The sequence below is a fragment of a genome, unplaced genomic scaffold (genome assembly GCF_019419815.1).
Source record: "Pyrus x bretschneideri cultivar Hongxiangsu unplaced genomic scaffold, Pyrus_bretschneideri_v1 Contig1, whole genome shotgun sequence".
NCBI lineage: Eukaryota > Viridiplantae > Streptophyta > Magnoliopsida > Rosales > Rosaceae > Pyrus > Pyrus x bretschneideri.
Window position 1 is genome coordinate 11,606,855 of NW_025999390.1, and position 25,358 is coordinate 11,632,212.

Below are 25,358 nucleotides of genomic sequence, written 5' to 3' on the forward strand. Positions count from 1 at the left end.
AGATTTGGAAACCAAATTAAAAAATGAAATTAAATTTAACAAAAAGAATTGAATTCGATTAGGGTTTCAAATCTATCAAGGCGATTTGAGATTTCTAGGAAATTTCCCTAATTATTTGCGATGACTAACCATGGAGAATGAGATTTACAAACGAACAACGAGATCGATCGCGTTGGGGATCAATCGAACGGTGGGGAATTGGAGAACTCGTCGCCTTTGAACGGTGTGGGGAGATTCGACGCTAAACCAGCGTCGAGGAGTGAGATTGGGCTCGAGGAGCAGTTGACGAGGATACTTGTTAACGAAGAAGATGGAGATCTATTGCTCCAGCAAAGCATTAGGGAGGACCGCGTTTTGCACTGGCTAGAAGCGCTTGTTATGTAGGTTATGGGCGCGTGTCGCACCAACGAGAGGTTGAAGCCGCTGTTGAAGATGAATGCCTCGAATAAGGTCTGGGTTTGGTTTCAAGGAAGACAGAGAGAGAAAGGGAGAGAGGTGTGGGGAGGTCAGTGAAGCAGGAGGAGGATGAGGTGGAGGGGGAGGGGGAGGAGCACCATGGGAGGGATGAGGAGATGGAGGAAGAGAGGGCGCGAGGGGAGGTTTCTGGAGTGAAGGGAGGAACGGTGCAGGGGGGAGACATGTGGGAGGGAAGAAAGTGGGCGGGTCCCACCTTCTTTTTATAAAAGTATTAAAATAATTGTATTTTAATTTTTTTAATATTTAATTAATTTTTTAATAGAAAGTGGGCTTCGCCTCAAGCCACGTCAGCATTTAACAGAATAATTGACAGACAACTGACGGAAGGTATGACATTGCAACAAATTCGAAGATACGGTATGACATTGAAACTTTTTAAAGACGAGGTATGAAACGGTTAATGACCCAATAGTTGAGGTAGTTTTATATAATTTACCCAAATTTTAATTATCACCTTCTTGATTAAGTATTCAATGAACAAAAATATTAAAATAAAGAATATTGCGGAGACTACTAGAAAATCTCAAAATAATTGACATATTCTATCCATTATATTTTGAATAAGAGTAATGCTTGGTAAACAATATTTCTAGACTAAATTTGTAAAACATGTGATGTGTCATCAATAAAAAATAAAAACGTTAATCAACAATTCAATCATCAACAAATACGTCATATGATTTAACAAATTTTGTCTAAATATTTAATTTCCTTAACATTACTCTTTGAATACAATATATTATCTTTGTTGAAGAGAGGAGACATGGAGTTATTGGATCAATGTAATATTTGAATATGAGTGATACAAATCAATTTCGTCAAACTTCTATTAATAGATGATGTGATAAATATATGAGACCCACAAGTCTAATTAAATATTATTATGTGAATTTTTTTAAAATCAAATAAAAATTAATTAAAAGCATTAAAATTAAGTTAAAAAATAAAGAGTAAACTTTTGATTTTCCCCTGAATTATCACCTAACTTTTGATTTCCCCCTGAACTTTTTAATTGGAAAATTAAGGACTTAAACTAATTTTTTTGGCCGATTTGCCCCTGCTGTTAATTTTTCGTTCATTCCATCCAAATTTCTGTTAAATAGAAGCATATGCACAACATGTGCGGGTAGTTGGTCGCTTCATCATTTAAAATAATAGAAAACCTTAGATTTCTAAAATACAAACCTATGCAAATATGTATGATTTTATAGCTTTTGTGTCTGAAGGTCTAGTGAAGTGACGTTTTTGTCCACAAAGAAGAGTTACGTGGTTTGCGCATGATAAAAGTTCACGATAATTTAGATGAAATCTAGGAAAAACTAACGGTTAAGGGGAAATTAGCCAAAAAAATTAGTTTAAATCCTTAAATTTTCAATTAAAAAGTTCAAGGGAGAAATCGAAAGTTCAATGATAGTTCAAAAGGTAAATTAGCAGTTTCCTCAAAAAATAAATAATAATTTAAGCTCAAGGGGTAGGCTACCGACAGAGAGAGATCATGCCAACCAAAGACCCACCGATGTCATGACCGAGCTGAGGACGTCATCCATTGTCGAGAAACTTCCATTTTTTCATTCCTAGATTGGCTAATCTGTGTACCATCCAAAAAAGAAAATCATTTTTTTCAGACCAATTTCTGATAAATCGGTTAATTGGCCGTTATCAACGCTCTTCCTTTTCTTCTGTCAGACCGATAATGATCATTTCATTGTCCCATGAAAGCAATATATAATTATAAATAATAATTATTATTAAAAAGGTTAATGAAAAAATTAAGGAATGTGACCCAAAAATAAAGCACTTGACGGTCTGGGTCCAGCTCAGCAGATTCTATCAACTCCTGGAGGGCTGACTCGTCATTTGCCCACCTTGACTTGATGACTCTACCTCCCACCGCACACCCTCCTCTTCCAACGGCCACGATCTCCCAACCCACCAAATCCGCGCTTATTTGCCCAAAACACCCTCAGTAACGTTATAAAAACCGGTCGTTACCCGCGTCAACGTCGTTGTGAAAGGTGAAAGGTGAAAGCGCAAGGACCTTGTCACAAAAGTTCTCTCTCCCATCAGCTTAGTGGCCGAGTGAGAGTTCGAAAAATGTCCTGAAGTGGCTTCAGAAAAGCGAGAGCGAGAGAGGAGAGAGAGCGAGGAGAGAGAGAGAGACTTCTTCTTTTTCATCTACCTTTCTTGCTGTTATTGTTCTGGTTCTATTGCACTGCGAGCTTCTGTCAATGCGTGCTCATACATTCTGAGTCGCTGAGTCGAATCGTTCACCGAGTTACTGAAAAATGTTGGACGGGCTGCTGGGCCGTGGATTTGCCTCCAAATGGTTTGCGTTTGCCCTCAGATCTCTCTCCATATACAGTTGCATGATTTGCATCTACCTCTGTATGTATATCAGAATAGAAATATATATGTGCTTATATATATTCTGCATGTTTTGATTTGCAGCAAATCGCTGATTAAATCGACGAAGACTCGGATCGATGTGATACGGAGGAAGAGGAACGCAACGCAGAAGTTTCTGAAGAAGGATATCGCTGATCTGCTCACCAATGGCCTTGATATCAATGCTTTCGGAAGGGTGAGATTGATTGATTACTCTGCTCTTCGATTTTGATTCTTTAATTTCATTTTTTGGGTGCAATTTTGAATTTTCTGTAATCTGTTTGGACGCCGAGAAAATTTGTTTTTCTGCCTTTTTGTATTTTACGATATTTGCTCTTTGAAAAGGATAAGAATCGTTGGATTAAATTAAATAAAATGTGCAAGGTTTTTAATTAACCGGAAATCAGACAAAATATGTTGGTGATGTGGACTAAGTTTTGTTTTGCCTACTTGTGCACCTAAAGCAAGAGTATGCTATATTTGGTAAATGCAGGCTGATGGACTCACAGCGGAGTTGATCCTTTCTTCGTGTTATGATTTCGTTGAGCGATGCTGTGATTTGGTGCTCAAGAATCTTTCAGTTATGCAGAAAGAAAGGTACATTCTTGGGTTGTCGTGGGAATTTAGAGATTCTTTGCTGCCAAAACCGATCGCTCAATTTTCTTTACCTATTTAGCGTGCAACCGCTCTTTTGATATTGGATTGGAACACTTTATACCAATTTTATGCTATTTTAATATGTTTCTTCTCTACATGTTATGGTCAATTTTGTGAATTATTGTGTTATATGATATGTGCATTTGTATAATTTGTGGCTGATTGTGTTAGAAGTCGCAAAAATGGGTATAGATTTAGTTGACATTTTCTCGTTAAGTGGCTTGATAAGATACGGTTACCCCTGTTGATGAGAAAGGAGACATCAAGTGAGGTAATTTGTTTCAACTAGGGGAAATACCTGTTGGGAAAATATTGGTTTCAGTAAAAATGCGTAAAGAAGTGTGGACATATTGTCACGTGATTGCGATTCTCATAAACACAACTTGTCTATGGTTCTGCCCCAGATATTTTCAGCTGATTCTATGTCATTGCTCCATTTTGTCTGTTAACCTGATATTATTCCTCTAATATTATGCACATTAGGAAATAATCCGAACAATTTGTACGGTTTCCTGCTAAAGGAAATGACAGTCCTGTAGTGAAACTCAAGATAACGTTCCCTTTGCTACGCTATTTTCTTTGTAGTGATTGCCCTGAGGAATGTAAGGAACCTGTATCATCGCTGATGATTGCTGCTGCAAGGTTCTCTGATTTACCAGAGTTGCGTGACCTTAGGCAACTTTTTCAAGAGAGATACGCAAATTCTCTGGAGTATTTTGTGAATCAAAAGGTAATTCTTTATCGACATGCTCATATAGAACTTTATGCATCCGTAACTGCTTTAAGCTAACCTACTGCATTATTAATTGATAGTTTGTTGAGAACATAGCTTCAAAGCCTCCCACACTGGAGAAGAAGGTTCAGTTATTGAAAGACATAGCAGTAGAGTTCTCAATAAATTGGGATTCCAAGGCCTTTGAACAGAGGATGGCAAAACCTCCTCCTGCGTTTACACAGGTATGTCCTACTCTGTTGTTGCTGTAACACCTATATCAGATAGAATGAGGAATTCATGGTCAAAAGCATTGCTCTCTCAAATTAAACGTCACTTGTGGACTGGACCTTGCAGGACAAGCCAAAAACTTACGGGCCTTCCCATGTTAGTGACGATAAAAGCAAATTGTCTACTGGGAAATCTGCAGTCCCAAAAGAACATAATCTTTTACCCACAGAAAGGAGATTTGATCTTAATGATGCTCAGAAATTACACAAGGAGAAGCTCGGTACTGTATTGAAAAAAGATGATCACGTTCCTCAAACGAGGCATAGACCCTTTGGGATAGAACATAAGTCTCTCGGTGCGAGGGAAGATACTGTCATGGAAAAAGATGGCCATGGAATTTTGTTCCAGGAAAGGCAAGAATTGGCTTCTCACAGATATGAAGCTTGGAATAGAAGGGAGGATGCTCCCCCAAAGTCAGTTAGATCAGACAGTTCATCTCAAGGAAAAGGACAGGAAAGGCATCACGAGAGGGAGAACAATGTTCCTAAAAGAGACTTCCATGAAGCTTTACCTCGTGTACAGCCAAGTGTTGCTGGACCTCATGTGAAAAGCAACGGGCAAGGCTTATTTGCTGGTGACAATTATGGTGGCAAACAAAATGACGCAAAATTAGGAATTAAAGAAGAAGAGATGCCTAAGTTGAAGCCCCCCTACAATTATGGGGTCCCTCCTCCGTATGTGAAACCAAATGCCAAAGCAAAAGATAGAAAACATGAAGTCAAGGATGGTTCTGGCAGCAAGCGCATCACTAAGGATCCTGTAGCGTATAACATAGCCTTTGTTGACAATATACTCAGAGGGGTAAGCGTAGGATCTGATGATGAGGATGAGAAGCCTGCTGCTACAAAAGTTAATAGTCATGATCATGAGAAGGATCGTGCTCATCGGGATGATGCATCTAGCAACCACATACCAAAACCAAGATCTTCTAGGAGGAGACACTCAAGATCACGGTCCTCTCACAATGATGCTGGAAACAGTGAAGAGACAGAAGTTGCAATCAGAAAAACAAGAAGCAGGAGAAAGGATGAGTCACGACGAGGTCTACAACTGTTGTTTGATGACGAGCACTATAAGAAGGATGAAGAAGAGAGGAGAATGGACGAGCTTCTGATTCATTACAGTAAAAAGCCATCTAACTTGGACTCAGAATTGTCAAGAAGAAAGTCGAGAAGTCGTCACGCACAGCATGCAGGCACTGGTGTTGGTGAATCCCCAAGACACGCAAGCAGAGATGAGTCGGAAATGGTTCCAACAGCAGTAAGATCAGTTTCCCTTCCTCATGAACATAGCGGTCCATCAGAGGCACCCAAAGTATTTGCTCGTGCGGCTTCGTTTCAACCCGACAGGTCCAATCCAGCTAAGCATGTGCATCCCAAGCTCCCAGACTACGAAGATTTGGCCGCCCAATTTGCAGCCCTAAGAGGAATGTAAAGGGTAAAAGCAAGAATCTTAACTGTATGAGCTCGATGGCGACCATTGTTTCCGGTAGTTGAGTGGCACAGTGGCTTCCGACGGTTGGTCTTTTTTACCTCACACTGCGTCTAATAAATCATATATTACCGAAATTTCAAATCATTGGAGTCATCATTGTAGAATTTGTTATAGTGTCTTGAGTTTCAATGGATAATTGAGTTTGAGAATTGAGAATGCTTCTTGTTGAGTGGTGTTCATCATAATTAACAGTTGCACACTTTCGGAAATTTTGTCTTCAATCAAGGATAGAGAGGTAAATTTATGGTTTAGTGTCAGTGACAAATGACTAATTTGACCTTGATTGTCAGAAGGGAAAGCCTTTACATTCCCCAGGACTATTTGCCCTTCCACATTCCCCAGGACCATTTGCCCCTCTACGTTCCCTTCCCTTGTCATAGGTAACGTACTTACACCGCCAAAATAATAAATCTGCTCGGTGCTCAGCCTCCAATATAACACCAGGACAGTCTTCTCGTCCCTCATCCACCACAGTCTAGAGAGAGAAAGTGAGGGGGGGGGGGGAGAGAGAGAGAGAGAAATGAAGGGCACGTCGAAGGTGATAATGGGGGCCACACTGGTGATGGTGGTGACCCTCGCCATAGTCGTAGGCTTGATCTTGGTGCTGCTGGCCGAGCTCTACTGCTCACTCCTCCTCCGCCGACGCCAGCACAAAACCAACAGCTACTCCAACATCGTCGCTGACTCTGCAGCCGCTCCTCATCTGCCCTCAACACAGCAGTCTCAAGACCACCTAACCGGCCCTTCTCTCGGCAGCTTCTTAGGCATTCTTTGCGCTCCGAGAAGCTTCCTTTCCCTACCGGTTTCTTCCAGAGAAGAATACTGTGCGGTTACGAAGAAGCAGCACTCTCAGCTCCTCCAAGCTTTCGACATCCCGGTCCAAAACCAAGAAATGTTAACAAACACATCTCCCTGCCATATAGGGATAATTATGTCAATCCCCTCCCCATCAATTTCTTTTGTAACTTCCCCGCAACCAACCCCAGATGACAAAATTAGTCCCAGTCACAGTGCTAATTGTAACGAAAACGCTGGTGGCGGCAGCAGAGGTTGCGGGGGTGGAGCTGCAGAGTATTTTGTGTACATTTCCAACCTCATTTACGACAACGAAACGATCGGCAGGGCAGCGGAACAAACACTCCTTTCCAAACGCCGGACATGTCGCCATCAAGGATGGAAATGGTGGGGTTCTTCTTCTTCAAGCTCCGGTACGAAGAGGTTGCGCAACCAACCCCCTCAGGTCCGTCAAACCCAATTACCACGCCTCCTTTGACTCCGTTGAAGAAGCACCCTGCGGAGGCTTGCTCTGTTTCTCTCAGGGATGCAAGGTCTCTAGGCACTTCGGGTAGTGATTCCAATAGTAACAACGGCCTCTCTTCCTCCTCCTCTGGTTCTCCTTCCACTTCTCCTTCATGGTGATTAATTAGAGCTTTTGTATTTCTTCGTTTTTTCAATTTTTTTTTTTAATTTTAGTTATATGTTTTTTTTCATAGCAAATGCGAATTAGGTAGGTTGGTTAGTTTATTATATTTGTATCTGGTTTTGTGCATCCAAGTTCGATTCTCTCTATGTAATTCTCCTCGTAGTTTAGGATATTATCTTGTCACAAAGGGATGGGTTTTTTGTGATCTACAGTGGGAGAGAATAACTTTCCTTAAACGGTGCCAACTTTTTGATAGAGTTGCCCTACTGAAGCAATTCTCACATTGACCAGGTTCACTTGGGTTAGGTATGATCAAATACATAGATCTATTTTTGATAGAGTTGCCCTGTTAGAGCAATTCTCTAGAGGCCTCATTTGTGAGATGTACAAATGACGTGGCTGATATTCTTACGTAAGTTATTCTTCTGTATTGAGACACTTACATGCATCATTCGAACGTTATTTTTGCATCCTAGCTAATAATTCAATGCTTTTTACGACATTGATAACACATGGCACTATGTTATTAGCTTCAAATGTCTGTGGCATTTTGAGGGTTGTTTTCACCATGGCGGAATATCAAACTAATCACTCAATATTAAGTGTGACAAATGAAATGAGTGACAATTTGTGATTGACATAAGACACCGTCACAGTAATATTGATGATGGTAAGTTTTTGGTAAATGGGAAGACAGTGCTCCGATCAGCATTTCACTGCATGCGTTGGTCATGGCTCGTCCATCCAAGCCATGTCATGCTTCTCTCTTTTTTCCTTCCCTCCCAAACTGCAGAAGCAGAGAGCCAGAAGTACTTTTCTTGTTTTCACCTGCTTTTGTACTAGTTTATGGAGAAGCAGTTTCATTTCATTTTTCTACATATTAGACGTTTATTTTCCGTTCGGGATTGTGAGAAATTGGATGGGTGTGCACGTGAACGGGAAATGGTGGACTAACAAAAATTCAACAAATAAACAGAAGATGCACAATTTAAAAATAAAATAAAATAAAAGAAAAGTCTGTTTTTTAGGGACATCGATTTGAGATAAACAATCCAACTGAAACCTGCTGGAGGTTTTTGTCCACTTCGGTAAGAATGAGAGAGAGAGAGAGAGAGTGTGTATTTGGTTATTTTATAATGTGACCAATCATGTAACGAGAGATATGTATAGCGTGAAATAGTAGAACGGTTACCGCCAATAATATCTTTCCGTTGTGCACTGAACAAGCTAACAACAAGAGGAACTTCGCCATCCCCGTTGTAGTGTACCTCTCTCCTCCGCAGAAAGAAAAACATACCTGCAATCAAGTTTTTGGACAATTGTTCCGACACCACTCTTCATGTGTTGATGAGAGTGTTAGGAACAACTGCCCCACTACTCGAGCGCACATGAGTATATCTCATGGGACGGGGATATATGGGTAGGTTATTTTTCAACCTTTGCAGGCAAAACTTTATTGATCGTTCAAGCTACACCAAGAAAGCGTAGATTTTTACTCGCTGCCATGACACGTTTTTATGAGTGAAATTTTGCTTCTCATTATACTTATGTTCCACAATCACTCTTTAACATCAATTAACATAATGAAATAATTCTTATAATTTGTACAACATAAACTAAGGAAATTCATATCTTGTAGCAGGTCGGCAGAGCTTGCTCCATCTCTGATGCAGCCACAGTTTTAGTTAGTTTCTACCATCTTGTTGAACCATGTCCTTGAAATTGTTCACAATCCTGTTAAAAGAAGTTTAGTAGCTTTGTAATCGTCGAATTTAACAGAAAATAAGACACAGGTGACCAAAATTGATAACGAGGCAAGATACAGCGAAAGAAAATGCATACCGAAATCATCAAGACTCAAGAGCAACAGAACATTCTCCTGCTGTTTTGCGGTGATCTGCTATGCAATTTTATCCCACTTTGACGAGAAGGGCTAGCTTTGGCCAGTTTTTTTGCTGCAAAAAAGACTTGTTTTCATAAGCGTTTTTCAAGAATATTTGCTAATGGACTGATGGAATGGGATCATACAACTTGAATACTGCCCAAATGATTTCAGATCAAGTGGAAAACTTGGAATACATATTATTCCAAACATTATATAGGGTGGGAGACGTGGGCATAGCCACATTAGTCAATTAGAGGAGATATGCTCCCTCTATGCACCCGAGTTTGAATCCTCTTCCCCACAATTTAGATTAGTTTGAAAGTAGAATATCACTAGTATCAGAAAAGAAAAACATTGTGAAAGGGTGATAAGTATGTACCTATTTCATAGAAGAGCTCATTGACATTCTGTGCAGTTTTTGCAGATGTTTCAATGAAAACCAAACCATTTTCCTTGGCATATTGCTCACCTTCCTGCAGCCAAAAATAAATTCAAAATATAAATTTCATGAGAAAAACTTGAAGAATCAATAAATTATATGTACGAAATGTGTCCTGGTGAAGAGTGAATACCTCAGACCCTACTTTTCTCTTATCTTCCAAATCAGCCTTGTTACCAGCCAAGAACATTATTAAGGTTGGATTTGCTGATATGAAAAATATTGAACAAATTTCAGTTATCTTGAACAAATATCAAACTTCATTCGAATTGATGCAAAAACTAATTGAAAATGAAACTTTAAGTACAAAAACTGGCATGCATTCACCTTGTCGTTGCACTTCTAGAACCCATTTTTTCGCCCGAAGGAATGAATCCTGCAGCAAAACACACCACATATGAACATAAGAGATATCATTAGTAAAGCAGTTATTCAATCATTCAACAAATAACAATCCAATCCAATCCTAGGTGACTAAGCGAGCCATAAAAGTATTATCTGAAGTTCTAGAGGTTGAAGCTTCTTAATAGAAATCTTTCTGTTGCTAATCAGTGAGCATATTAAGCTGCATGCAGCCATTTTGGATTATCAACAAATGTTCAAGGCATTATGTGACAAACATGAATATGAGAAGACCTAGCAACAAACGTAACGATAGAAACCGTTCTGGACCAGTCTCCATACCATGCTTGTGATATCGTACACCACAACAGCTGCAGCAGCACCGCGGTAGTACATTGGAGCCAGGCTGTGGTACCGTTCCTGGCCGCGGTGTCCCATATATCGAATTTGATAGTAGCTTCATTTAGTGACAGAACCTGAGTGAAGAAAGCTGCTCCAATTGTTGATTCCTGCAATTTATACACTACTCATATTAATTAAAAGCCATGAACAAATATTCTAGCATTCTACATTTTGTACAAAGAAATTAAAATTTGATCCAAAGTGAAACCTGGTACTCCAAAAATTTTCCAGTCACAAATCTCAATACCAAACTTGTTTTCCCAGTTCCCATGTCCCCAAGAAGTACCTGGAAACAATCATAATAACGAAGTTAACCAATTTACAAAAATTTCAATGCGAAATTATATTTATTGATAAAATGTGACAATTTTAACAATCTAACAGCTAAGTGAATAGAAGAAGCATTTGACTCCTTCATATATATATACATATATATATGACACTGCTCATTGAGTTAATTACATATATATATGACACTGTTCATATATATATATATATATATACATATATATATATAACACTGCTCATTGAGTTAATTACAATCTGCGAGAATCCTAATTCAGGAACCATCGCTATAATCAAGCCTAAAAGTCATATCATATATCATCGTGGTTGGTGCTCATCAAGTTAATCAGAATCATATCAAAACTCAATTAACCTCACAAAATTACTAAGGACAATAGTAATTTGCAATAACTCAATAGATCATGCATACAACGAATTAAGCGAATGAAAGAAAAAAGTAAAAAAAAAAGGAAGACATACCCACCAGCTTGGCTTGTATATTCTTATTGCCAGATCTCGCCATGGATCTTTCTCGATTAAAATTACTTCCAACTTTTTTCTCGAAAATTCACAGAAATTCAGGAACAACAGAGACAAGATTTCTTCGTTTGAAAGTGATAACTTAGCAAGGGCACTTATGAGCCCCCACAGAGAGAAGAAAACCAAAAGATCAAACTGACTGGTAGTTTGTTCCTTGACTGGTAGTTGTTTTCTAGCTGCCTTTTTTTTTTTTTTTTTTTTGTATTTTTGTCTGTTAATTATTTCTTTTTTCTTTTCCATTTTTATTTAGCTTGTTACTTTCAATGCATGGTTGATCCAGTCAGATGAAGAAGGAACACTCGGGCATCATTGACATTTTTATTTTTCTGAACTTATCCAATTTTTCTTACCCCGTCTGACATGCCGTGCGTTCATACACCGATAATCGCATTTAGGTCTGTATTTACGATTTAGATCTGTTAATAACTACTTCGTTTTTTAAGAGAAATAACTTTTTTTTTTTGTCGAAAAAATAACTTTTTTTTTTTAGTTTTCACTTTTTGTGTTTGCCATATGTGTAAGCTATATTAAACTGAAAATGTAAAAACAAATTAAATGGTTAGTAAACGGATCTTTCGATCATTGGATTCTCACATATAAACCCGAAATCAAATAATCAATTCTTTTATATATACGTATGCAAACATTATTAAGGGAAAACTCGAGTGAGAAGTAATGTTCTCTTAACCATTTGAACTACAAATCACTAAAAAAAGTATTAATTTTTTAAAAGAGCTAGTATTATTAAAGGATAACCAATTAGTAAGTCATTTTATTGCCAATTTAGAGTGTAGTAGGCGAGAAATCCATTATGAAACTGGTGGTACATTTACTTGTGTCTATTTTGTTGAGTATGTTTAGATGTACAGAGACATATTCACGGTTTAAGATAGATTTACAATGAATGATGTAGACATGAATGGATACATCCCAAGGTAGATTAATCAAACCAAAATGCAATTCTTGGAGCTTAAATTAAGTTCAGATGAGTAATGAGCAGTACATAAAAGAAGAATCGTAACAAGCCAGCCGACTTGCATTGTTGAATTTCATATATATATATATATATGCTATCTTGATAACTTAAAAAGGTCATCGCTATCATCGAACGAAAACGAAACTTGAAGGGATTGGATTGGGGAAGGTGTTAGGCACCACGCCAAAAGAAAATAAAAACTAAAAAGGTTGGTGGGTTATCTTTTCATACAAATTCCTACAAGGATATAATTTATAAAGATAAGATAACATAATACAAGGATATATATAACCGTGTAATTCAAGTTGAAATTGCTGTAGTATGAGACAGCGCATGCATAGCCAGGTATGTTTGTGTTTGATTTCAAAGATGTATTTGAAATTAACATTACGTATATAGAAAAATGGTTTCTTCTAAGAAGAAATAAATTGTTTGAACATTCATCGTCTTGTAGAACCAAACTATTACTTACAAGCATTCTTTGTTTTAAAAACTATACCACATTTTTATTTTGTCTACTTTGTAATCGATGGCTAATTCCAGAGTCTTGGTTCTTTCTGACTGTTTTGCGCGGGTTTTGAGAATAAGACTATTTTGGTAGACTAATGAACAAGCCTTATAAGTAGTTCGACTTGCCTAATCCATTATCATCGTTTCCTTTTAAAAACAAAAAGAAAAACAAAATTGCCAATTTCATTAGCTTGTGAAAATCAAACAAGCTCGCAACAAACAAATTGCCAATTTCAATTTCCACACATTAAAAACGATGCAATAGTCCTGTAATTTGTATGGATGAGGAAGTTAACCTAGCTAATTCGGAAACAACAAGAACACATATCAAGTAGTCATGAACAACCCATATCTTCAATATGGGCTCAAGTCATGCATGGCTAAGACAATATATATAAACAAGCCATTTAAAGGAAGAGATTTTCATTTTTTATCAAAAATGGGAATTAATTGTAGGACCACTCCACATCGAACTTCAATTATCCAAACCATCTACTTTGTAAGTCTCAATATTATAGATCATCTTTGCAAAAAATCAATTCAATCTGAAACTATTTGCTTTTTAATTATCACGATGAAATTTCAATGTTTTCTTTAGACCAAAGTATTCGTCACTTTTTTTTTAACTCAATTAGATGCCTCAAATATTTTTTATTTGGCTAATATTTTGCAAAGATGATTTATGAAGAGCAACTTGAAAAATAGATGGTTTAGATCGTTAAAGCTTGATGTTGTCAGAAGATGACAATAAAAGCTCTTGCTCTTTAGCAACAATGGGAGATGCCAAATCTTTTTGACTTAGGGTAGGGAGAGCACAAATACAGGACCATGCATGATCTGGTGTAAAATAGCAAATTAATCAGAATGTATACTACGTGTACAATCAGCCACATACATTGCGTATACTTAACAATCCCTCCCACATGGAAAGCCTCATCTTCATGCAACCACTAGCTATACCCACTCACCTTACCGACCTCAACATATCACCTTTTTTTTATCTTCAAGTCTCCTTCCATATCAACTTTTTTTTTCCTAATGACAGAAGTCATGAATCGACAAGTTTGAAATAAGAGAGAGGAGGAGTTGAGATAAGATCAATATTTCCCCATAACTAAATTTAATCCTGAATTTCAAGTACATTACAATTTACACGGTAGGAAGGGTCATCTATGTTTTCTTTTTTATTACGCATGTGTTAGTACACTTAAGGGAAAAAAAAAATCAAAATAATTTTAGTCACTATGTATTAAAAAACATAAAAAAAATCAGGAATCAAAATATTCTAATTCCCATTACAAACAAAAATAGTAAACATTTCATGATTTGCCTTTCACTTTTTCTTTTAAAACAGTATTGCCTTTCACACTGGTTAAATGTTATTATATGAGGAGTTTGAATAAGCTCAAAACTCTTAAGTCGGTGGATTATGGAATCCACTTCATGATCTTGTCCTGTTCTCTTCTCTAACACATGATTATTTTATTTATTTATTGGTAAAAATGATTAATTTATTTAGAAGTTGAGATAATGACTCCTCATCTGTTTTTAGTCACCCTTTTCAACCTTTAGATCAGATTAGCATAAAACCAAGGGTTTAGAGTCTATTATTTCGTGAAAAGCACAGATGTAGGTTAGAAACAACAAACAAAAAACAAAATTAACTTATTTACGAATAATTTTTTTGTGAAACAGTTACACTGTTACTTTATATTATTAATCATAGTAATGGAATATAAAGAATGATATAACTAATATTCCATACACATATCTGATAATAATAACGAATGAGGATCCTCTGTGAATCTTCCAATCATGTCTGTTTATCGTACATTGTGCAGTCAGAAATCATTGTTAATTTTAATTTAAAATTAAATATAAATTATACATGATAAAAACTAACCGTACTTTATAGATATATAATATTATAAATGAATTACATGATAGTACAAAAATCACTTTTACCACAAATTCCTAATTTGGAAGAAATTTTTAGCTGTGACGGGAATACGGATGATACACATTAAGTATTTTTATGTAAGTGGTGGAAAATTTTAATTTTTAAGTTATTAACTTTTTAACACACATATCCAACTATTTATATAGTAATACGTGATGTATCATCTCGAATGACGATCACACTTAAAAATCTCTTCTAATTTGGTTACTAAAGAGACTAATGAGGATAGGAATCAAGGGTACAGCTTGATTGCCTTAATTGATCACTTCTGACCTCACACTATTCGAGGATAAAATCCATTTTTTTTCCCTTCTAACTTTCCTCCTATATATAAAGGCAATCTGGCAATAAGTTTATAAAAGCTTTTCCTTCAATTGGCATCACTATTCTCTATCAAAACATGGCCTCCCATGGCAGTGGCCTGAAAGTCTCAACAACTCCAGAAAATGGTGGCAACGCAGAAGCTGCATCAATTACTTCACAAAAGGGTCAATGTCTCTGCTCACCAACGACACATCAAGGCTCATTCCGGTGCCGGTTTCACCGGTCCACGTCATCGGTTTGGATGAAGCGATCAAAGTCCATGCCTACCAATAGTAACTCAGCGGCTTCTTTGTCTCCCACATCTGTACTTGATCAGTCTACTTAGTTAACCAAGTCCGCAAAAAAGTTTGGTGTTGCATCCTTTTCATTAATCCAACTATTTATAGAAGTTGTACGTATATATACAAATAGGTATAATGAAAATCTTGTCTCTGCTTGCTTAATTCAGGTGTAAATGTTTTTATATGAATATATGATGGATATATACGAGTGTTATACTTTTATCTTTATTAATTAGTACTTCTCTTCTTCTTGAACAATCAGAGCACACACACATATTATATATATATATATATATATGTGTGTGTGTGTGTGTTATATATATGTGTGTGTTATATATATATATATATATATATATATATATAGGGTTTAGGATTACTAAGTATCCAATTTTTTGGTACTCTACGGTAAAATTACTTGAGAAATACGTATAGTCAGGATTGGCCTTGACATGTGCAGGTGGTGTCACCGTACAAAGCTCTTGATTTTATTAATTTATTTTAGGTGTATATTTGTGTCACACAAAATTGTATTTGCTCATTGCAAATAATTATTCTTTTTATATATGAAGTGTATTGGCCATTATATGAAAAAAAGATGGTAGTGCCAGAAATACGGTTCGGTACATCAAATATTAAAATACAAATAATTAGATACTTTAAAAAAAAATTCTAACAATTTGTATTATGACATTGAATGTGCCTAACCGTGTTCCTGAAAATTTCTTCATGTATACTGCCGTCTTTCATTTTTATTCTTTTTTTCTAGACCATGATATGGATATCTGACTGAGATGACTTTTGTAAGGCTGTGATTTTAGTCAGTTTATGTTTATCATAGATTCATATGCAATAATGGGAACTGATTTTTCGTACGATATCTTATCGCATGGTATTGGATGGTTGCGTGCCGTCACATCCTCCTTACTCCGTTGTCAAATTTTCTTAGATTCACATGATTATCAAGGTTCCAAAATAATTTAATCTAATCCATGCATTTTTTTCTTCTAATTATTGTAGAAGCAAAAGGAGTGGTAATGAAAACACTCATTCCATACAGAGAAAATTCAAATTTGAATACAACATAAAAACAGTCATTTCATATTAGCTGGCATAACACATTATTTCACTGGAAAATCTTAAAAACAATGTGAAATACAATTATGTCAATCTCCTTGATGATCTTCTCATTATCATATCCAGGTAAATACAATATAATATTTTAAAGGGGTCTTTTGATCTAAATGGTGGTCAAGAATCACTTGACCATAATTATAATTACACAACTAAATACTGAATTTGACATATTAAACGTTAATAGTTGATGCCAAATTTTATACCATTTTATATTAGACATGTCAAAAACGTAATGGTATAAATTTTCATTATATTGAAAGGAACCGAACATTAAATCTATTATAATCCCAACTCAACTTTGAGCTTTTTTTTTTTTTTTTTGTGACTAAGAAAGAAAAGCTTTAAAATGTCAAAGGAGTTGCAAATAAGGGCGGATGCACATTGAGATCAAGGTGGTCCCAGGACGAGGATCATCCACAAACCAGGAAACAAGCATGTGAAAGTTCTCGGGGGACCCTCCGAATGTTTGATAGTCTCTTTTGTGCTCACCTAATGTTTGGTGTAATGACTGCTAAGCATATCTTAACAACACTTGACTGGTTGCGTCGGTAAGACTCGACAAATACTCTTGATAACACTAATCAGATTGCCTCAAAAAATAACAATATATGTTGATATATGTGCAACATGATTCAGCCAACGTAAACTGCAATCCTACATCAACAGCCGGAGGAAGTATGGAGGACAATCAACAAGCAGAGAAAAGGGGCGACAAAAAGGATCGAGTTATCGCGCCCAAACCAAGAGCGGCACGACGTAGTGTATCTGTAAAGGATGTGATTGGGGCCCTGGAGAGGGAACCTCAGATGTCGAGGTTCTACTCTGATACATCGCCTGTTCGAACGAATTCAAACAGTAACAGCAGTGGTGAATAATCTAAAAAGTGCAAAACATAGTGCAATCCTCACCATGAATGTTTACCAAAGACTTTGTTAAATACAAAAATGCTATATATATTTATTGTTGAGATTCATTACACCATCCAACATCCAAATCCAGTTTGAGAAATTCCTAATTCCTAAAGCTTTCACTCTCATAGGTTAGTATGCGTGTCCGGTAATTTTAACTAGAACGCCACGACTCAATTCTCATCCTCCGCGTCTTGTAAGAGCAACCAGGAGAGGTACTCAGGCTCTACGCCCAACTGATCCGGTGGAGTCACCCGTTTTCGTAAGAGCATTTCTATGGTGGGACACTTCCTCTTAAGGCCGCCCCTTGGCCTTGACTGGAATTGTTCGTCAGCCTCTACGAAATCCCCCTGCAAATCAAAATAATGTTCCAAATATGAATTTGTAATGTGGCATTTTCCCGGAAAGATGCTTATCTGAAAATCCATGCATAGAAAGGGTATTGAATGCTCCAAGAACAAAACTCACATAGGCATAAACATGGCATCGAGTCTTCTCATGGTTATCTCTCACATGCTTGTATGCAAATCTCATGCCACACCCCGAAAAGCTACAGGCAAAAGGTTTATCTTCAAGGTGTACAGCCTTGACATGTTGAGTGAGATTTGATTTCTGCAAATGTCCAGCCAAAACCCGAAAAGGAGTCAAAAATAACCATGGCAACACAGAATAACAAACAATAAATTTTCTGTACCAAAATAATGCAACCAATCCAAGGCCGGAACTTACAGTTGAAAATGTGTGAAGACAACCCTTGTAACTGCATTTAATTCTCTCAACTGAAGGCACTCCTCCTTTATGGGTGAGTAGATGCCTTTTGATGTTCCTGTTTAACTTTTTGGAACCACATATCTCACACATAACATGTTGGTGGCAGGACAGGATATGGTCCTTGAGGCATTGGTCATTGGTAAAATATTTCATACAACCTGCTTCAGAGCAGAATGCCTCCACTGAATCCATATGAACTACAGAAATGAAGGATATTGTTTTTTGTTTGCAATTAACATAGTGCTGAAAACATAAATAAGGATTTAAAATTTAGAAATGAAAGCTACCATGAGAACTCTCATGCTTCCGCAACTTCGAAGCAAATAAAAACACCTTTCCACAACCAATTTCCTGGCACACATGCTGCTTCTGACCTCTTCCAACATAGGTGCCATCCTCACTATGAAGTTCTTTAACATGCCTGCTCATGTTACCTTGGCAAACAAATCCACGATTACAGTTCTCAATTGGACACTTAAAGAGTTTCCCTTGGTGCTGAAGAAGGTGGCGATTTAAGTGGTCTTTTCTTCTGAAGCTGGAACGGCAATCATCCACCGAACAAATATATGGCCTCTGTACAGAATAAGCTAACATAAATAATGAACCAATAAACACAATTCCAAAACCCACATGAACATGAATTCAAATCACATATTACGTGATTGAGGCTCGCTTGATGGAGCTTCACAGGAGGTCTCCCACCTGTTACTGGTCCATTCAAGTCAAACGCTCTCGCATTTTGGAGTTCCTGATTGGGATCCAATGCTTCACGTTGTCCAATGGATACTTCATTAAAATGTTGATTCCTGCAAAATTTCTAACTTCAACTGATGCAAACATAACGAAAACTTCATACAAAAGTAAAGAGAATAAGCTAAAGCGAATCCACAAACAAACTACACGTGTTCAAGCATTCAAACCTCAAACTGAAAGGTACGTGACTGAGGCTCGCTTGATGGAGCTTCACAGGAGGTCTCCCACCTGATACTGGTCCATTCAAGTCAAAAACCTCTCGCATTTTGGAGTGCTTTGTGTGGGATCCAATGCTTCACGCTATCCAAAAGATAGTTCTTAAAAATATCGATTCCTGCAAAACTTCAATCTTAAATTGTTGCAAACATGATGTAAACTTCATCGAAAAAGTACGGAAAGCTATAGACACATCAACTCATATGAAACTATCACAAACTAAGCTGTGTGAGCATCATCAACTGGATTCAGTGCAAATATAACAAGCCAATTACATACTTTTCCTATACAAAAACATGTAAAAGCTAAGAAACTTTGAATTCAACAGCAATCAAATACCTCAAGGGAGTGGCTTTGCATGTGTTGCTTCAAATGTGCAGGTTTTTTGAAAGTAGCACCACATTCTTCGCAAGTATTACATTTTTCCTTCTCTCCTTCCCCTTCCCCACCAGCCTCTTTTGCCATATCCATCTGCTACAGCATATAAGAAAATAGCGAAAAACTAAATAAAAATAAACACAATCAATCTGAATAAAACCCAAAACTTCAGATTTCGATGAAAATACAAGAACCAAATCGACCGACAACAGTAAATCCCTCGAATTCAAAAAACCAAATCGTAAAAATTCATAATTTGATCAAAATGACGGGATTGGAAACCTTGTGGTGATTGAGGATGTGAGAAGCGATCAGAGTCTTTTTGGAGCGGCAGATCCCGCAGAATACACAGTAATATCGCCTTATGTCCTTGAAAACTGGCACTTTCTGATCTGCTTCTCAGTTATCCATTGATTTCTCCAACCCTCTCTCGACTCTCTCACTCTCACCCGCCAAATTCTTCAGGCAGCCGTTTGGTTTTGCCTTCTGGAACTCTGATTTTCTAGGGTTTTTGTATTAGTAAGGGATACGCTATTGCCGCATCTTACTTTACGACCTCCAATCTAAAATAAGTTTTAGAAATATTGCAAAAAGATCACCTAGTTTTTTCATTTTTTGCATTTACCACTTAAGCTTCTTTTTTTTTTTTTTCCTAGAAATTATCACAAAAAAACGATAAAATAACACGTATCAACTGGAATAATTCTATTTAATTTCATTACGTGACTTGTATGAGCTGATTTTTGAAGTCAATTTGTGCACAACATGATATGGTAGTTCGGTCGCTTCATTTTTTAGAATAATTGAAAATCTTAAAATTTTAAAATATAAACATATGCAAATATGTGTGATTCTATAGCTTGTATGTTTGAAAGTTTAGCAAAGTGACGCTTTTGTCCACAAAAGAAAGTTATGTGGTATGCATGTAATAAGAGTTAACGTTAATTTGGATGAAATTTATGAAAAACTAACGATAGGAGGGAAATTGGCCAATAAAATTAGTTTAAATCCTTAATTTTTTAATTAAAAAATTCATGAGGGAAATCAAAAGTTAAGTGATAGTTCAGAAGATAAATTGGCAGTGTAGCCTTTTTCTCTATACGAGGGGAAATTGCACCAAAGTGAGAAATGTCCTGGGTCGCATGTGCAAATTGGCCTAATATTGAGGGGTCCTGGGTTCATGATTGGTTAAGGTCCACTTTGACGGCGTCGATCGTGCCACGTAATCTATGGCCCACCAAATCAACAACCTAATACTTTGCGTAGAAAATAAACGGGGAAAAAGCCAAAGAAACCCTGTTAAGTCGTCGTCGCGTCTTTAAGCTGCTCCAGCAAACATGGCCTCCTCCAAGAGCGAGTACGTATTCTACGCGCCGATCCCGTCAGGCCCCTACAACACTCAACCTCAGCAAAACGTCGTCGTTCTAACTCATTACCGCCCCACTCCCGACTACTGCTGCCGACGCTCTCTCCGCCTCTGCATCTCAATTACCACCTCCCTCCTCCTCCTCTCCGCCGCCGTCTTCTTCCTCTACCCCTCCGACCCCACCCTCCAACTCGTCCGAATTAACCTCAACCACGTCCGAATCAACGCGGCCCCCAAGCCCACTCTCGACCTCTCCTTCTCTCTCACCATCAGAATTCGAAATCGTGACTTCTTCTCTCTGAATTACGACTCGCTCAAAGTTACGGTGGGGTACCGCGCGAGGGAGCTAGGGGTTGTCAGCTCCGACGGAGGGCGCGTGAGGGCCAGAGCATCGTCGTACGTGAACGCCACGCTCGTGATCGACGGGCTCCAGGTCCTCCACGACGTGTTCTACTTGCTTGAAGATTTGGCCAAGGGGGTAATTCCCTTTGATACTGATACGGAGGTGGATGGAAGTTTGGGGCTTTTGTTCTTCAAGATTCCGATCAAGGTAAACTTGCTTTTGATGCAATGTAGAGTCTTTTACTTCGAACTGATTCAATGTAGAAGCTTTTATCTGGAATTGGTTCTGTCTGATATTTGTTTTAAACATTGAGAGGTAAAGATTAAATTTTGTATTAGAATCTGTATCTATTTGGGAAATTTTTAAAGAAAGTTGCAAACACTCCGTTTCTGTAGTCTTCGATTTTTTGTATTTATAAGAAATTTGGTATGCTGAGTTTTGCTATCAGAGTTGGGAAACTGTGTAAGAAGTGTTATAACTAGTTCACATAATGTGCCTGTTTTCACTTCTCATTTGGTTGACTGATTTCGCCTTTACTGTTCTTGAGGTTCGTAAAGTTTTCTTCTTTATGTAATTTAGTAGTTCATAGGATCAAATTTTCAAGTTCAGAGCAGGTCGAGACATCCAGCATTGTTGAAATTTGATTTACGTCTAGTTTGATCAATCATTTAGAAATGAGTTGAGAGGAAAGGTGCCGATAAGTTCTCGTATATGCACTCATGATTGGTGCAGAGGGCTACTTGTTTACCCCCAAATTATTTTGTGTTGGAAAAGAAAGAGGAACAATTGTGTGTACTTTTCATTGATGCATAGTATGTAATATAGTGCTGCTGCTAGTAGAAATAAGATTCTGATCCAAACCGTAGAGTTGCAGGAAGCCGAGATTTGGTAGGTGAAAGATCGGTACAAACAAATAGGCACATAAGGATAGAGTGGCTATTGATATCTGCTAACTGGTTTATCACTTTAGAAAAGATACGTGTGAAATGCTGCAATTGAATAAGGGTGAGATGGTTGAGGTGGACATTGATTATGTTGTGCTTCACTTCACATTTAACCACTTTATCGTGCATGTTATATTAGATGTTAAATCTTTCATTCTACTATTCTAATTGTGATCTTTAATGGTAATCAGGCGAGAGCGTCGTGTGAAGTATATGTTGGTACAAACAATCAAACAGTTGTTCGTGAAGACTGCTACTCTAAGGTTAGGATTTTCTTTGCTTTCTTTAACTAATCTCAAACTCTGCAAAAATCTCTATAGTCCCTGCGACATATTCATTTCCTATTCTCACGTCAATTTCATATATTCGGAAGCTCCGTCCTCCTGTGCTATGGTTAGTCCTGACAGATTAATAAAATTCATTCCTCTTGCTCTGTAACCACAAATAGGAAAGTGCTATTCACACACCCATTTTTACCTCCCATAGACCCTTGTTAAGTTTTGGCCATTGATATTCTTCAGTTCATGATCCAACGGCCGAAAATTGAAGGGGGTGTGAAAAGTAAAAATGGGTGTGTGGATAGCACTACCCCAACAAATAATGTCTTAATTTCTTGAAGAGGCTTATCCTTTGGCTCTACCCAATTTGTTTAGAGGCATAGTTCATCTAAAAGCCGGGTTTACACCAGTTCCTCATAATAATGTGTCGTTTCTTTTGGTCTTGAGGTTCACCCTCCTTATCAACAAAGAATCGGTGATACGTTGACATGAATTTGCTTTCTTTGGGCCAGAGTCCTCTTACATTTTGTGCCAAATTCCTTGTGCATCTTTAGAAAATAATGAAATTAAATTCAATCAACTCAACGATAGAGTTATGCCGTCTGGTGGCTAAAGTTGCTTTATACTATTTAACGAAAGAAGTTTTCAAATATTAGTGTCCGTGGATGTGTCCTTGACCTGCATATGAGAATTTTTTACCTGCAAGAATTTTCTGCCTCAATGTCCATGAATTTTCACCTGCAAGACTTTGCTGCCTCAATGTCCTTGAGTTGCATTGCCTTCCGCATGACCATCTCGATCAACGGACAAGACACATCCCTGGCGGGGTTTGATCCCCCGCGTTTGAGAAGATGTGTAACTCGTACAGTTTGGCTCTAGTAAGAAGTTGAATATCCGGTCTTGTTCTACAGCAAAAATTCGAAACCGAAAATGTTGTGTCGTAATAGCCATGAGAGTGTTTAATTTACTGGTGATTAACTACCTTATTTGATTCCTGCAGTGAAATCAATGGAGTATTACTGCTGTATAACCTGTAAATTGGATGCTAAAGGCGAAAACCGACAGTTGCAGTCCGTGTGCATACTTATCGAGTTCGAATTGATCACGGATAGCATGTAGAATGTGAACAGGGTGTGCTTGATTATGCAATCAACGAAGCTTGAATAGCAAAACAAAATCATTAGATGAAAATCCCAGTGGGGAAGGCTTTTACTTGTTTCACTCTACTCTGTAACATTTGGTTCCTCAATCAACTTTGCGGTCGAAACGTGTCAATTTTAACAAAGGATCCAACGTCGGTGGATGCTATAAAATCTCGAATTATCAACGTCATTTTCATAAGCACACTGGAGTATGGACCAACAAATGCAATAATGTAGACTGTCAACGTCGGGGTAGAAATTGGTTTGGGGAAAACGCTAATTCGGTGATTAGGTAATGCTTAATCTCGATGCAAAGTATTACGAAACTAAAACTTAAATTTTCTTTTGAGAGATAAGAATTTAAAACTCGCGGACAAATGACTCACTGCTCTATTCAATTTGATAATAGAAGTGTAGTCACATTGGCGGCTAGAGTTTTTCTTTATGCACCTGAGATTAAATTCTCGCTATATAAATTTGTTTTATCATCGATGGCAGGACAATCGAATGCAATAAAAAATATACCGTTAGAAATGGGAAATAAAAAAGACAGAATTATTATTATGCACAAATTACTTCATGCATAAGTTGAGAGAAAAACAGATCACCCATATATTTGATCATCTTTCCTCCTTAATTTGTACACACGATTTGCACTAATATAATAGGACTAATTAATTACTCGACATATTTCCTCTCAACTTCCGACCACCGCCCCAGGCGTACTCAGCATGGTGCTGCCTACACCGGAACGACCCCGGATGCCGCGTCGGCGAGCACAAGCACCGCCTTGTATTGCCGCCACCGCTGCCACCTCCAGCAGCAGCCTCTCCAACCCATCTAGCCGCAGCTGCAGCCGCACGCAGGTTCACTGCCGTCTCTACCGCCACATACGCCTCCAGAAGAAGCCACCTGCGATGCTGCTGTAGCACGGCCAAGTCTCTCACTCTCCGTCTCACCGAATTAGGCACGCCTGAAGGGTGACACATAATTTCTACCCTCCAATTCCGGAAAACTGAATTACAAAACAAAATGGTAATTTTGAAAATTCAGAGCAGATTGAGAAATTGAGAGCAAAGGAAAGTGGGAAGGGAGGTGGCTACAGAATTATACGGAGGAATAAGAAAATATTTATAAGAGGGGAAGATGGCTAAGCCAAGTTAATTTGGCATGAAAAGAAGGTAGATTTTCGATATGATTCCCGGGAAAGAAAAAGCTACAATTTTTGCTTTTAAATGATGCTTTAATTCTTGAGGAGGCGTATGTGATGGTCAAGGTATGAGAGGTCGTGTAAGAGCCCAGGCAAGCCACGGCTGCACTCTTTGAGTCGTTGTCTGTTATCGATACACTTGTATATAACGTGTGAGTTCTTTTCGATAGATATGCACCAAAGCCGAAACAACTTTTATATTATGTGTTCCAACTGGGCCACCAGAGAGAGACATGGTGAATGAGGATCCTCTCCGATCCTATTGACAAGATTCTTGAGATTCTTTAATTGTGTTCATTTATCATACATGTAGTTAATTTTCATGATGTACTGTTTATATTAAATCTAAATAAAAAAATTTATAATAATTTTTTACCACAAGATATATAATAAACAAATATAATTAAAAGATCTTCGGAATCCCTCATAAAGAAAATCAAAAAAGAATCCTCGTTCCAACTTCCACATAGATTAGATGCTACTAGTACTTACGTTCCCTTTTGAATTCTGCCACGTGGGATACACTTGTCCT

General features: G+C 37.7%; 5 protein-coding genes across 8 annotated transcripts; 3 read left to right on the forward strand and 2 right to left on the reverse strand.

Annotated features, from left to right (window-relative positions):
* Positions 1 to 2,498: 2,498 nt before the first annotated feature.
* Positions 2,499 to 6,185, forward strand: LOC103938859. Of its 2 annotated transcripts, XM_048585984.1 has the most exons (7): positions 2,499 to 2,803; positions 2,926 to 3,058; positions 3,356 to 3,459; positions 4,105 to 4,249; positions 4,333 to 4,476; positions 4,589 to 4,784; positions 5,055 to 6,185. In XM_048585984.1, the coding sequence occupies exons 1-7, from the start codon at positions 2,763 to 2,765 to the stop codon at positions 5,954 to 5,956; spliced, it is 1,665 nt and encodes a 554-aa protein (XP_048441941.1). In that variant the 5' UTR covers positions 2,499 to 2,762; the 3' UTR covers positions 5,957 to 6,185. The 2 variants fall into 2 exon arrangements, with proteins under 2 accessions (XP_048441941.1, XP_009347177.2); XM_009348902.3 differs by having other exon boundaries at positions 4,589 to 6,185.
* Positions 6,186 to 6,380: 195 nt separating this feature from the next.
* Positions 6,381 to 7,950, forward strand: LOC103938854. The gene is given in 2 exon segments (XM_018645367.2): positions 6,381 to 7,235; positions 7,238 to 7,950. Coding segments are annotated over 2 exon segments (897 nt in total). The 5' UTR covers positions 6,381 to 6,536; the 3' UTR covers positions 7,436 to 7,950.
* Positions 7,951 to 8,957: 1,007 nt separating this feature from the next.
* LOC103962953 (ras-related protein RHN1) lies at positions 8,958 to 11,448 on the reverse strand. Its single transcript, XM_009375731.3, is given in 9 exon segments — positions 8,958 to 9,173; positions 9,282 to 9,394; positions 9,704 to 9,797; positions 9,897 to 9,970; positions 10,091 to 10,139; positions 10,448 to 10,533; positions 10,536 to 10,614; positions 10,716 to 10,793; positions 11,277 to 11,448. Coding segments are annotated over 8 exon segments (597 nt in total). The 5' UTR covers positions 11,316 to 11,448; the 3' UTR covers positions 8,958 to 9,173; positions 9,282 to 9,296.
* Positions 11,449 to 17,410: 5,962 nt separating this feature from the next.
* LOC103962954 (transcription factor IIIA) lies at positions 17,411 to 20,027 on the reverse strand. 3 transcript variants are annotated; one of them, XM_048586001.1, is made up of 8 exons: positions 19,826 to 20,027; positions 19,505 to 19,636; positions 19,117 to 19,283; positions 18,855 to 19,002; positions 18,484 to 18,769; positions 18,155 to 18,393; positions 17,894 to 18,037; positions 17,411 to 17,775 (listed from the first exon to the last, which is right to left on the reverse strand). In XM_048586001.1, the coding sequence occupies exons 3-8, from the start codon at positions 19,212 to 19,214 to the stop codon at positions 17,599 to 17,601; spliced, it is 1,092 nt and encodes a 363-aa protein (XP_048441958.1). In that variant the 5' UTR covers positions 19,215 to 19,283; positions 19,505 to 19,636; positions 19,826 to 20,027; the 3' UTR covers positions 17,411 to 17,598. The 3 variants fall into 3 exon arrangements, with proteins under 3 accessions (XP_048441958.1, XP_048441962.1, XP_048441967.1); XM_048586005.1 differs by lacking the exons at positions 18,855 to 19,002; positions 19,117 to 19,283; XM_048586010.1 differs by lacking the exons at positions 18,855 to 19,002; positions 19,117 to 19,283 and having other exon boundaries at positions 19,505 to 19,639.
* An 832-nt stretch (positions 20,028 to 20,859) lies between these two features.
* On the forward strand, positions 20,860 to 23,806 carry LOC103962955. Its single transcript, XM_009375735.3, has 3 exons — positions 20,860 to 21,459; positions 22,388 to 22,459; positions 23,475 to 23,806. Exons 1-3 carry the CDS (start codon positions 20,881 to 20,883, stop codon positions 23,475 to 23,477), a joined length of 654 nt encoding a protein of 217 aa, XP_009374010.2. The 5' UTR covers positions 20,860 to 20,880; the 3' UTR covers positions 23,478 to 23,806.
* The last annotated feature ends 1,552 nt before the right edge of the window (positions 23,807 to 25,358 follow it).

Bases quoted from the DNA above. Each gene is read 5' to 3' on its own strand.
- LOC103938859 (XM_009348902.3), top strand. From the start codon at position 2,763: ATGTTGGACGGGCTGCTGGGCCGTGGATTTGCCTCCAAATG. The intron at 3,059-3,355 runs GTGAGATTGATT...TGGTAAATGCAG, and splicing joins ATATCAATGCTTTCGGAAGG to GCTGATGGACTCACAGCGGA. The intron at 4,477-4,588 runs GTATGTCCTACT...TGGACCTTGCAG, and splicing joins CTCCTCCTGCGTTTACACAG to GACAAGCCAAAAACTTACGG.
- LOC103962954 (XM_048586001.1), bottom strand. From the start codon at position 19,214: ATGCGAGAGGTTTTTGACTTGAATGGACCAGTATCAGGTGGGAGACCT. The intron at 18,038-18,154 runs GTAAGTTCCGGC...GGACATTTGCAG, and splicing joins GTCTTCACACATTTTCAACT to AAATCAAATCTCACTCAACA. The intron at 17,776-17,893 runs GTGAGTTTTGTT...TTTGATTTGCAG, and splicing joins GATGCCATGTTTATGCCTAT to GGGGATTTCGTAGAGGCTGA.
- LOC103962955 (XM_009375735.3), top strand. From the start codon at position 20,881: ATGGCCTCCTCCAAGAGCGAGTACGTATTCTACGCGCCGATCCCGTCA. The intron at 21,460-22,387 runs GTAAACTTGCTT...AATGGTAATCAG, and splicing joins TCTTCAAGATTCCGATCAAG to GCGAGAGCGTCGTGTGAAGT.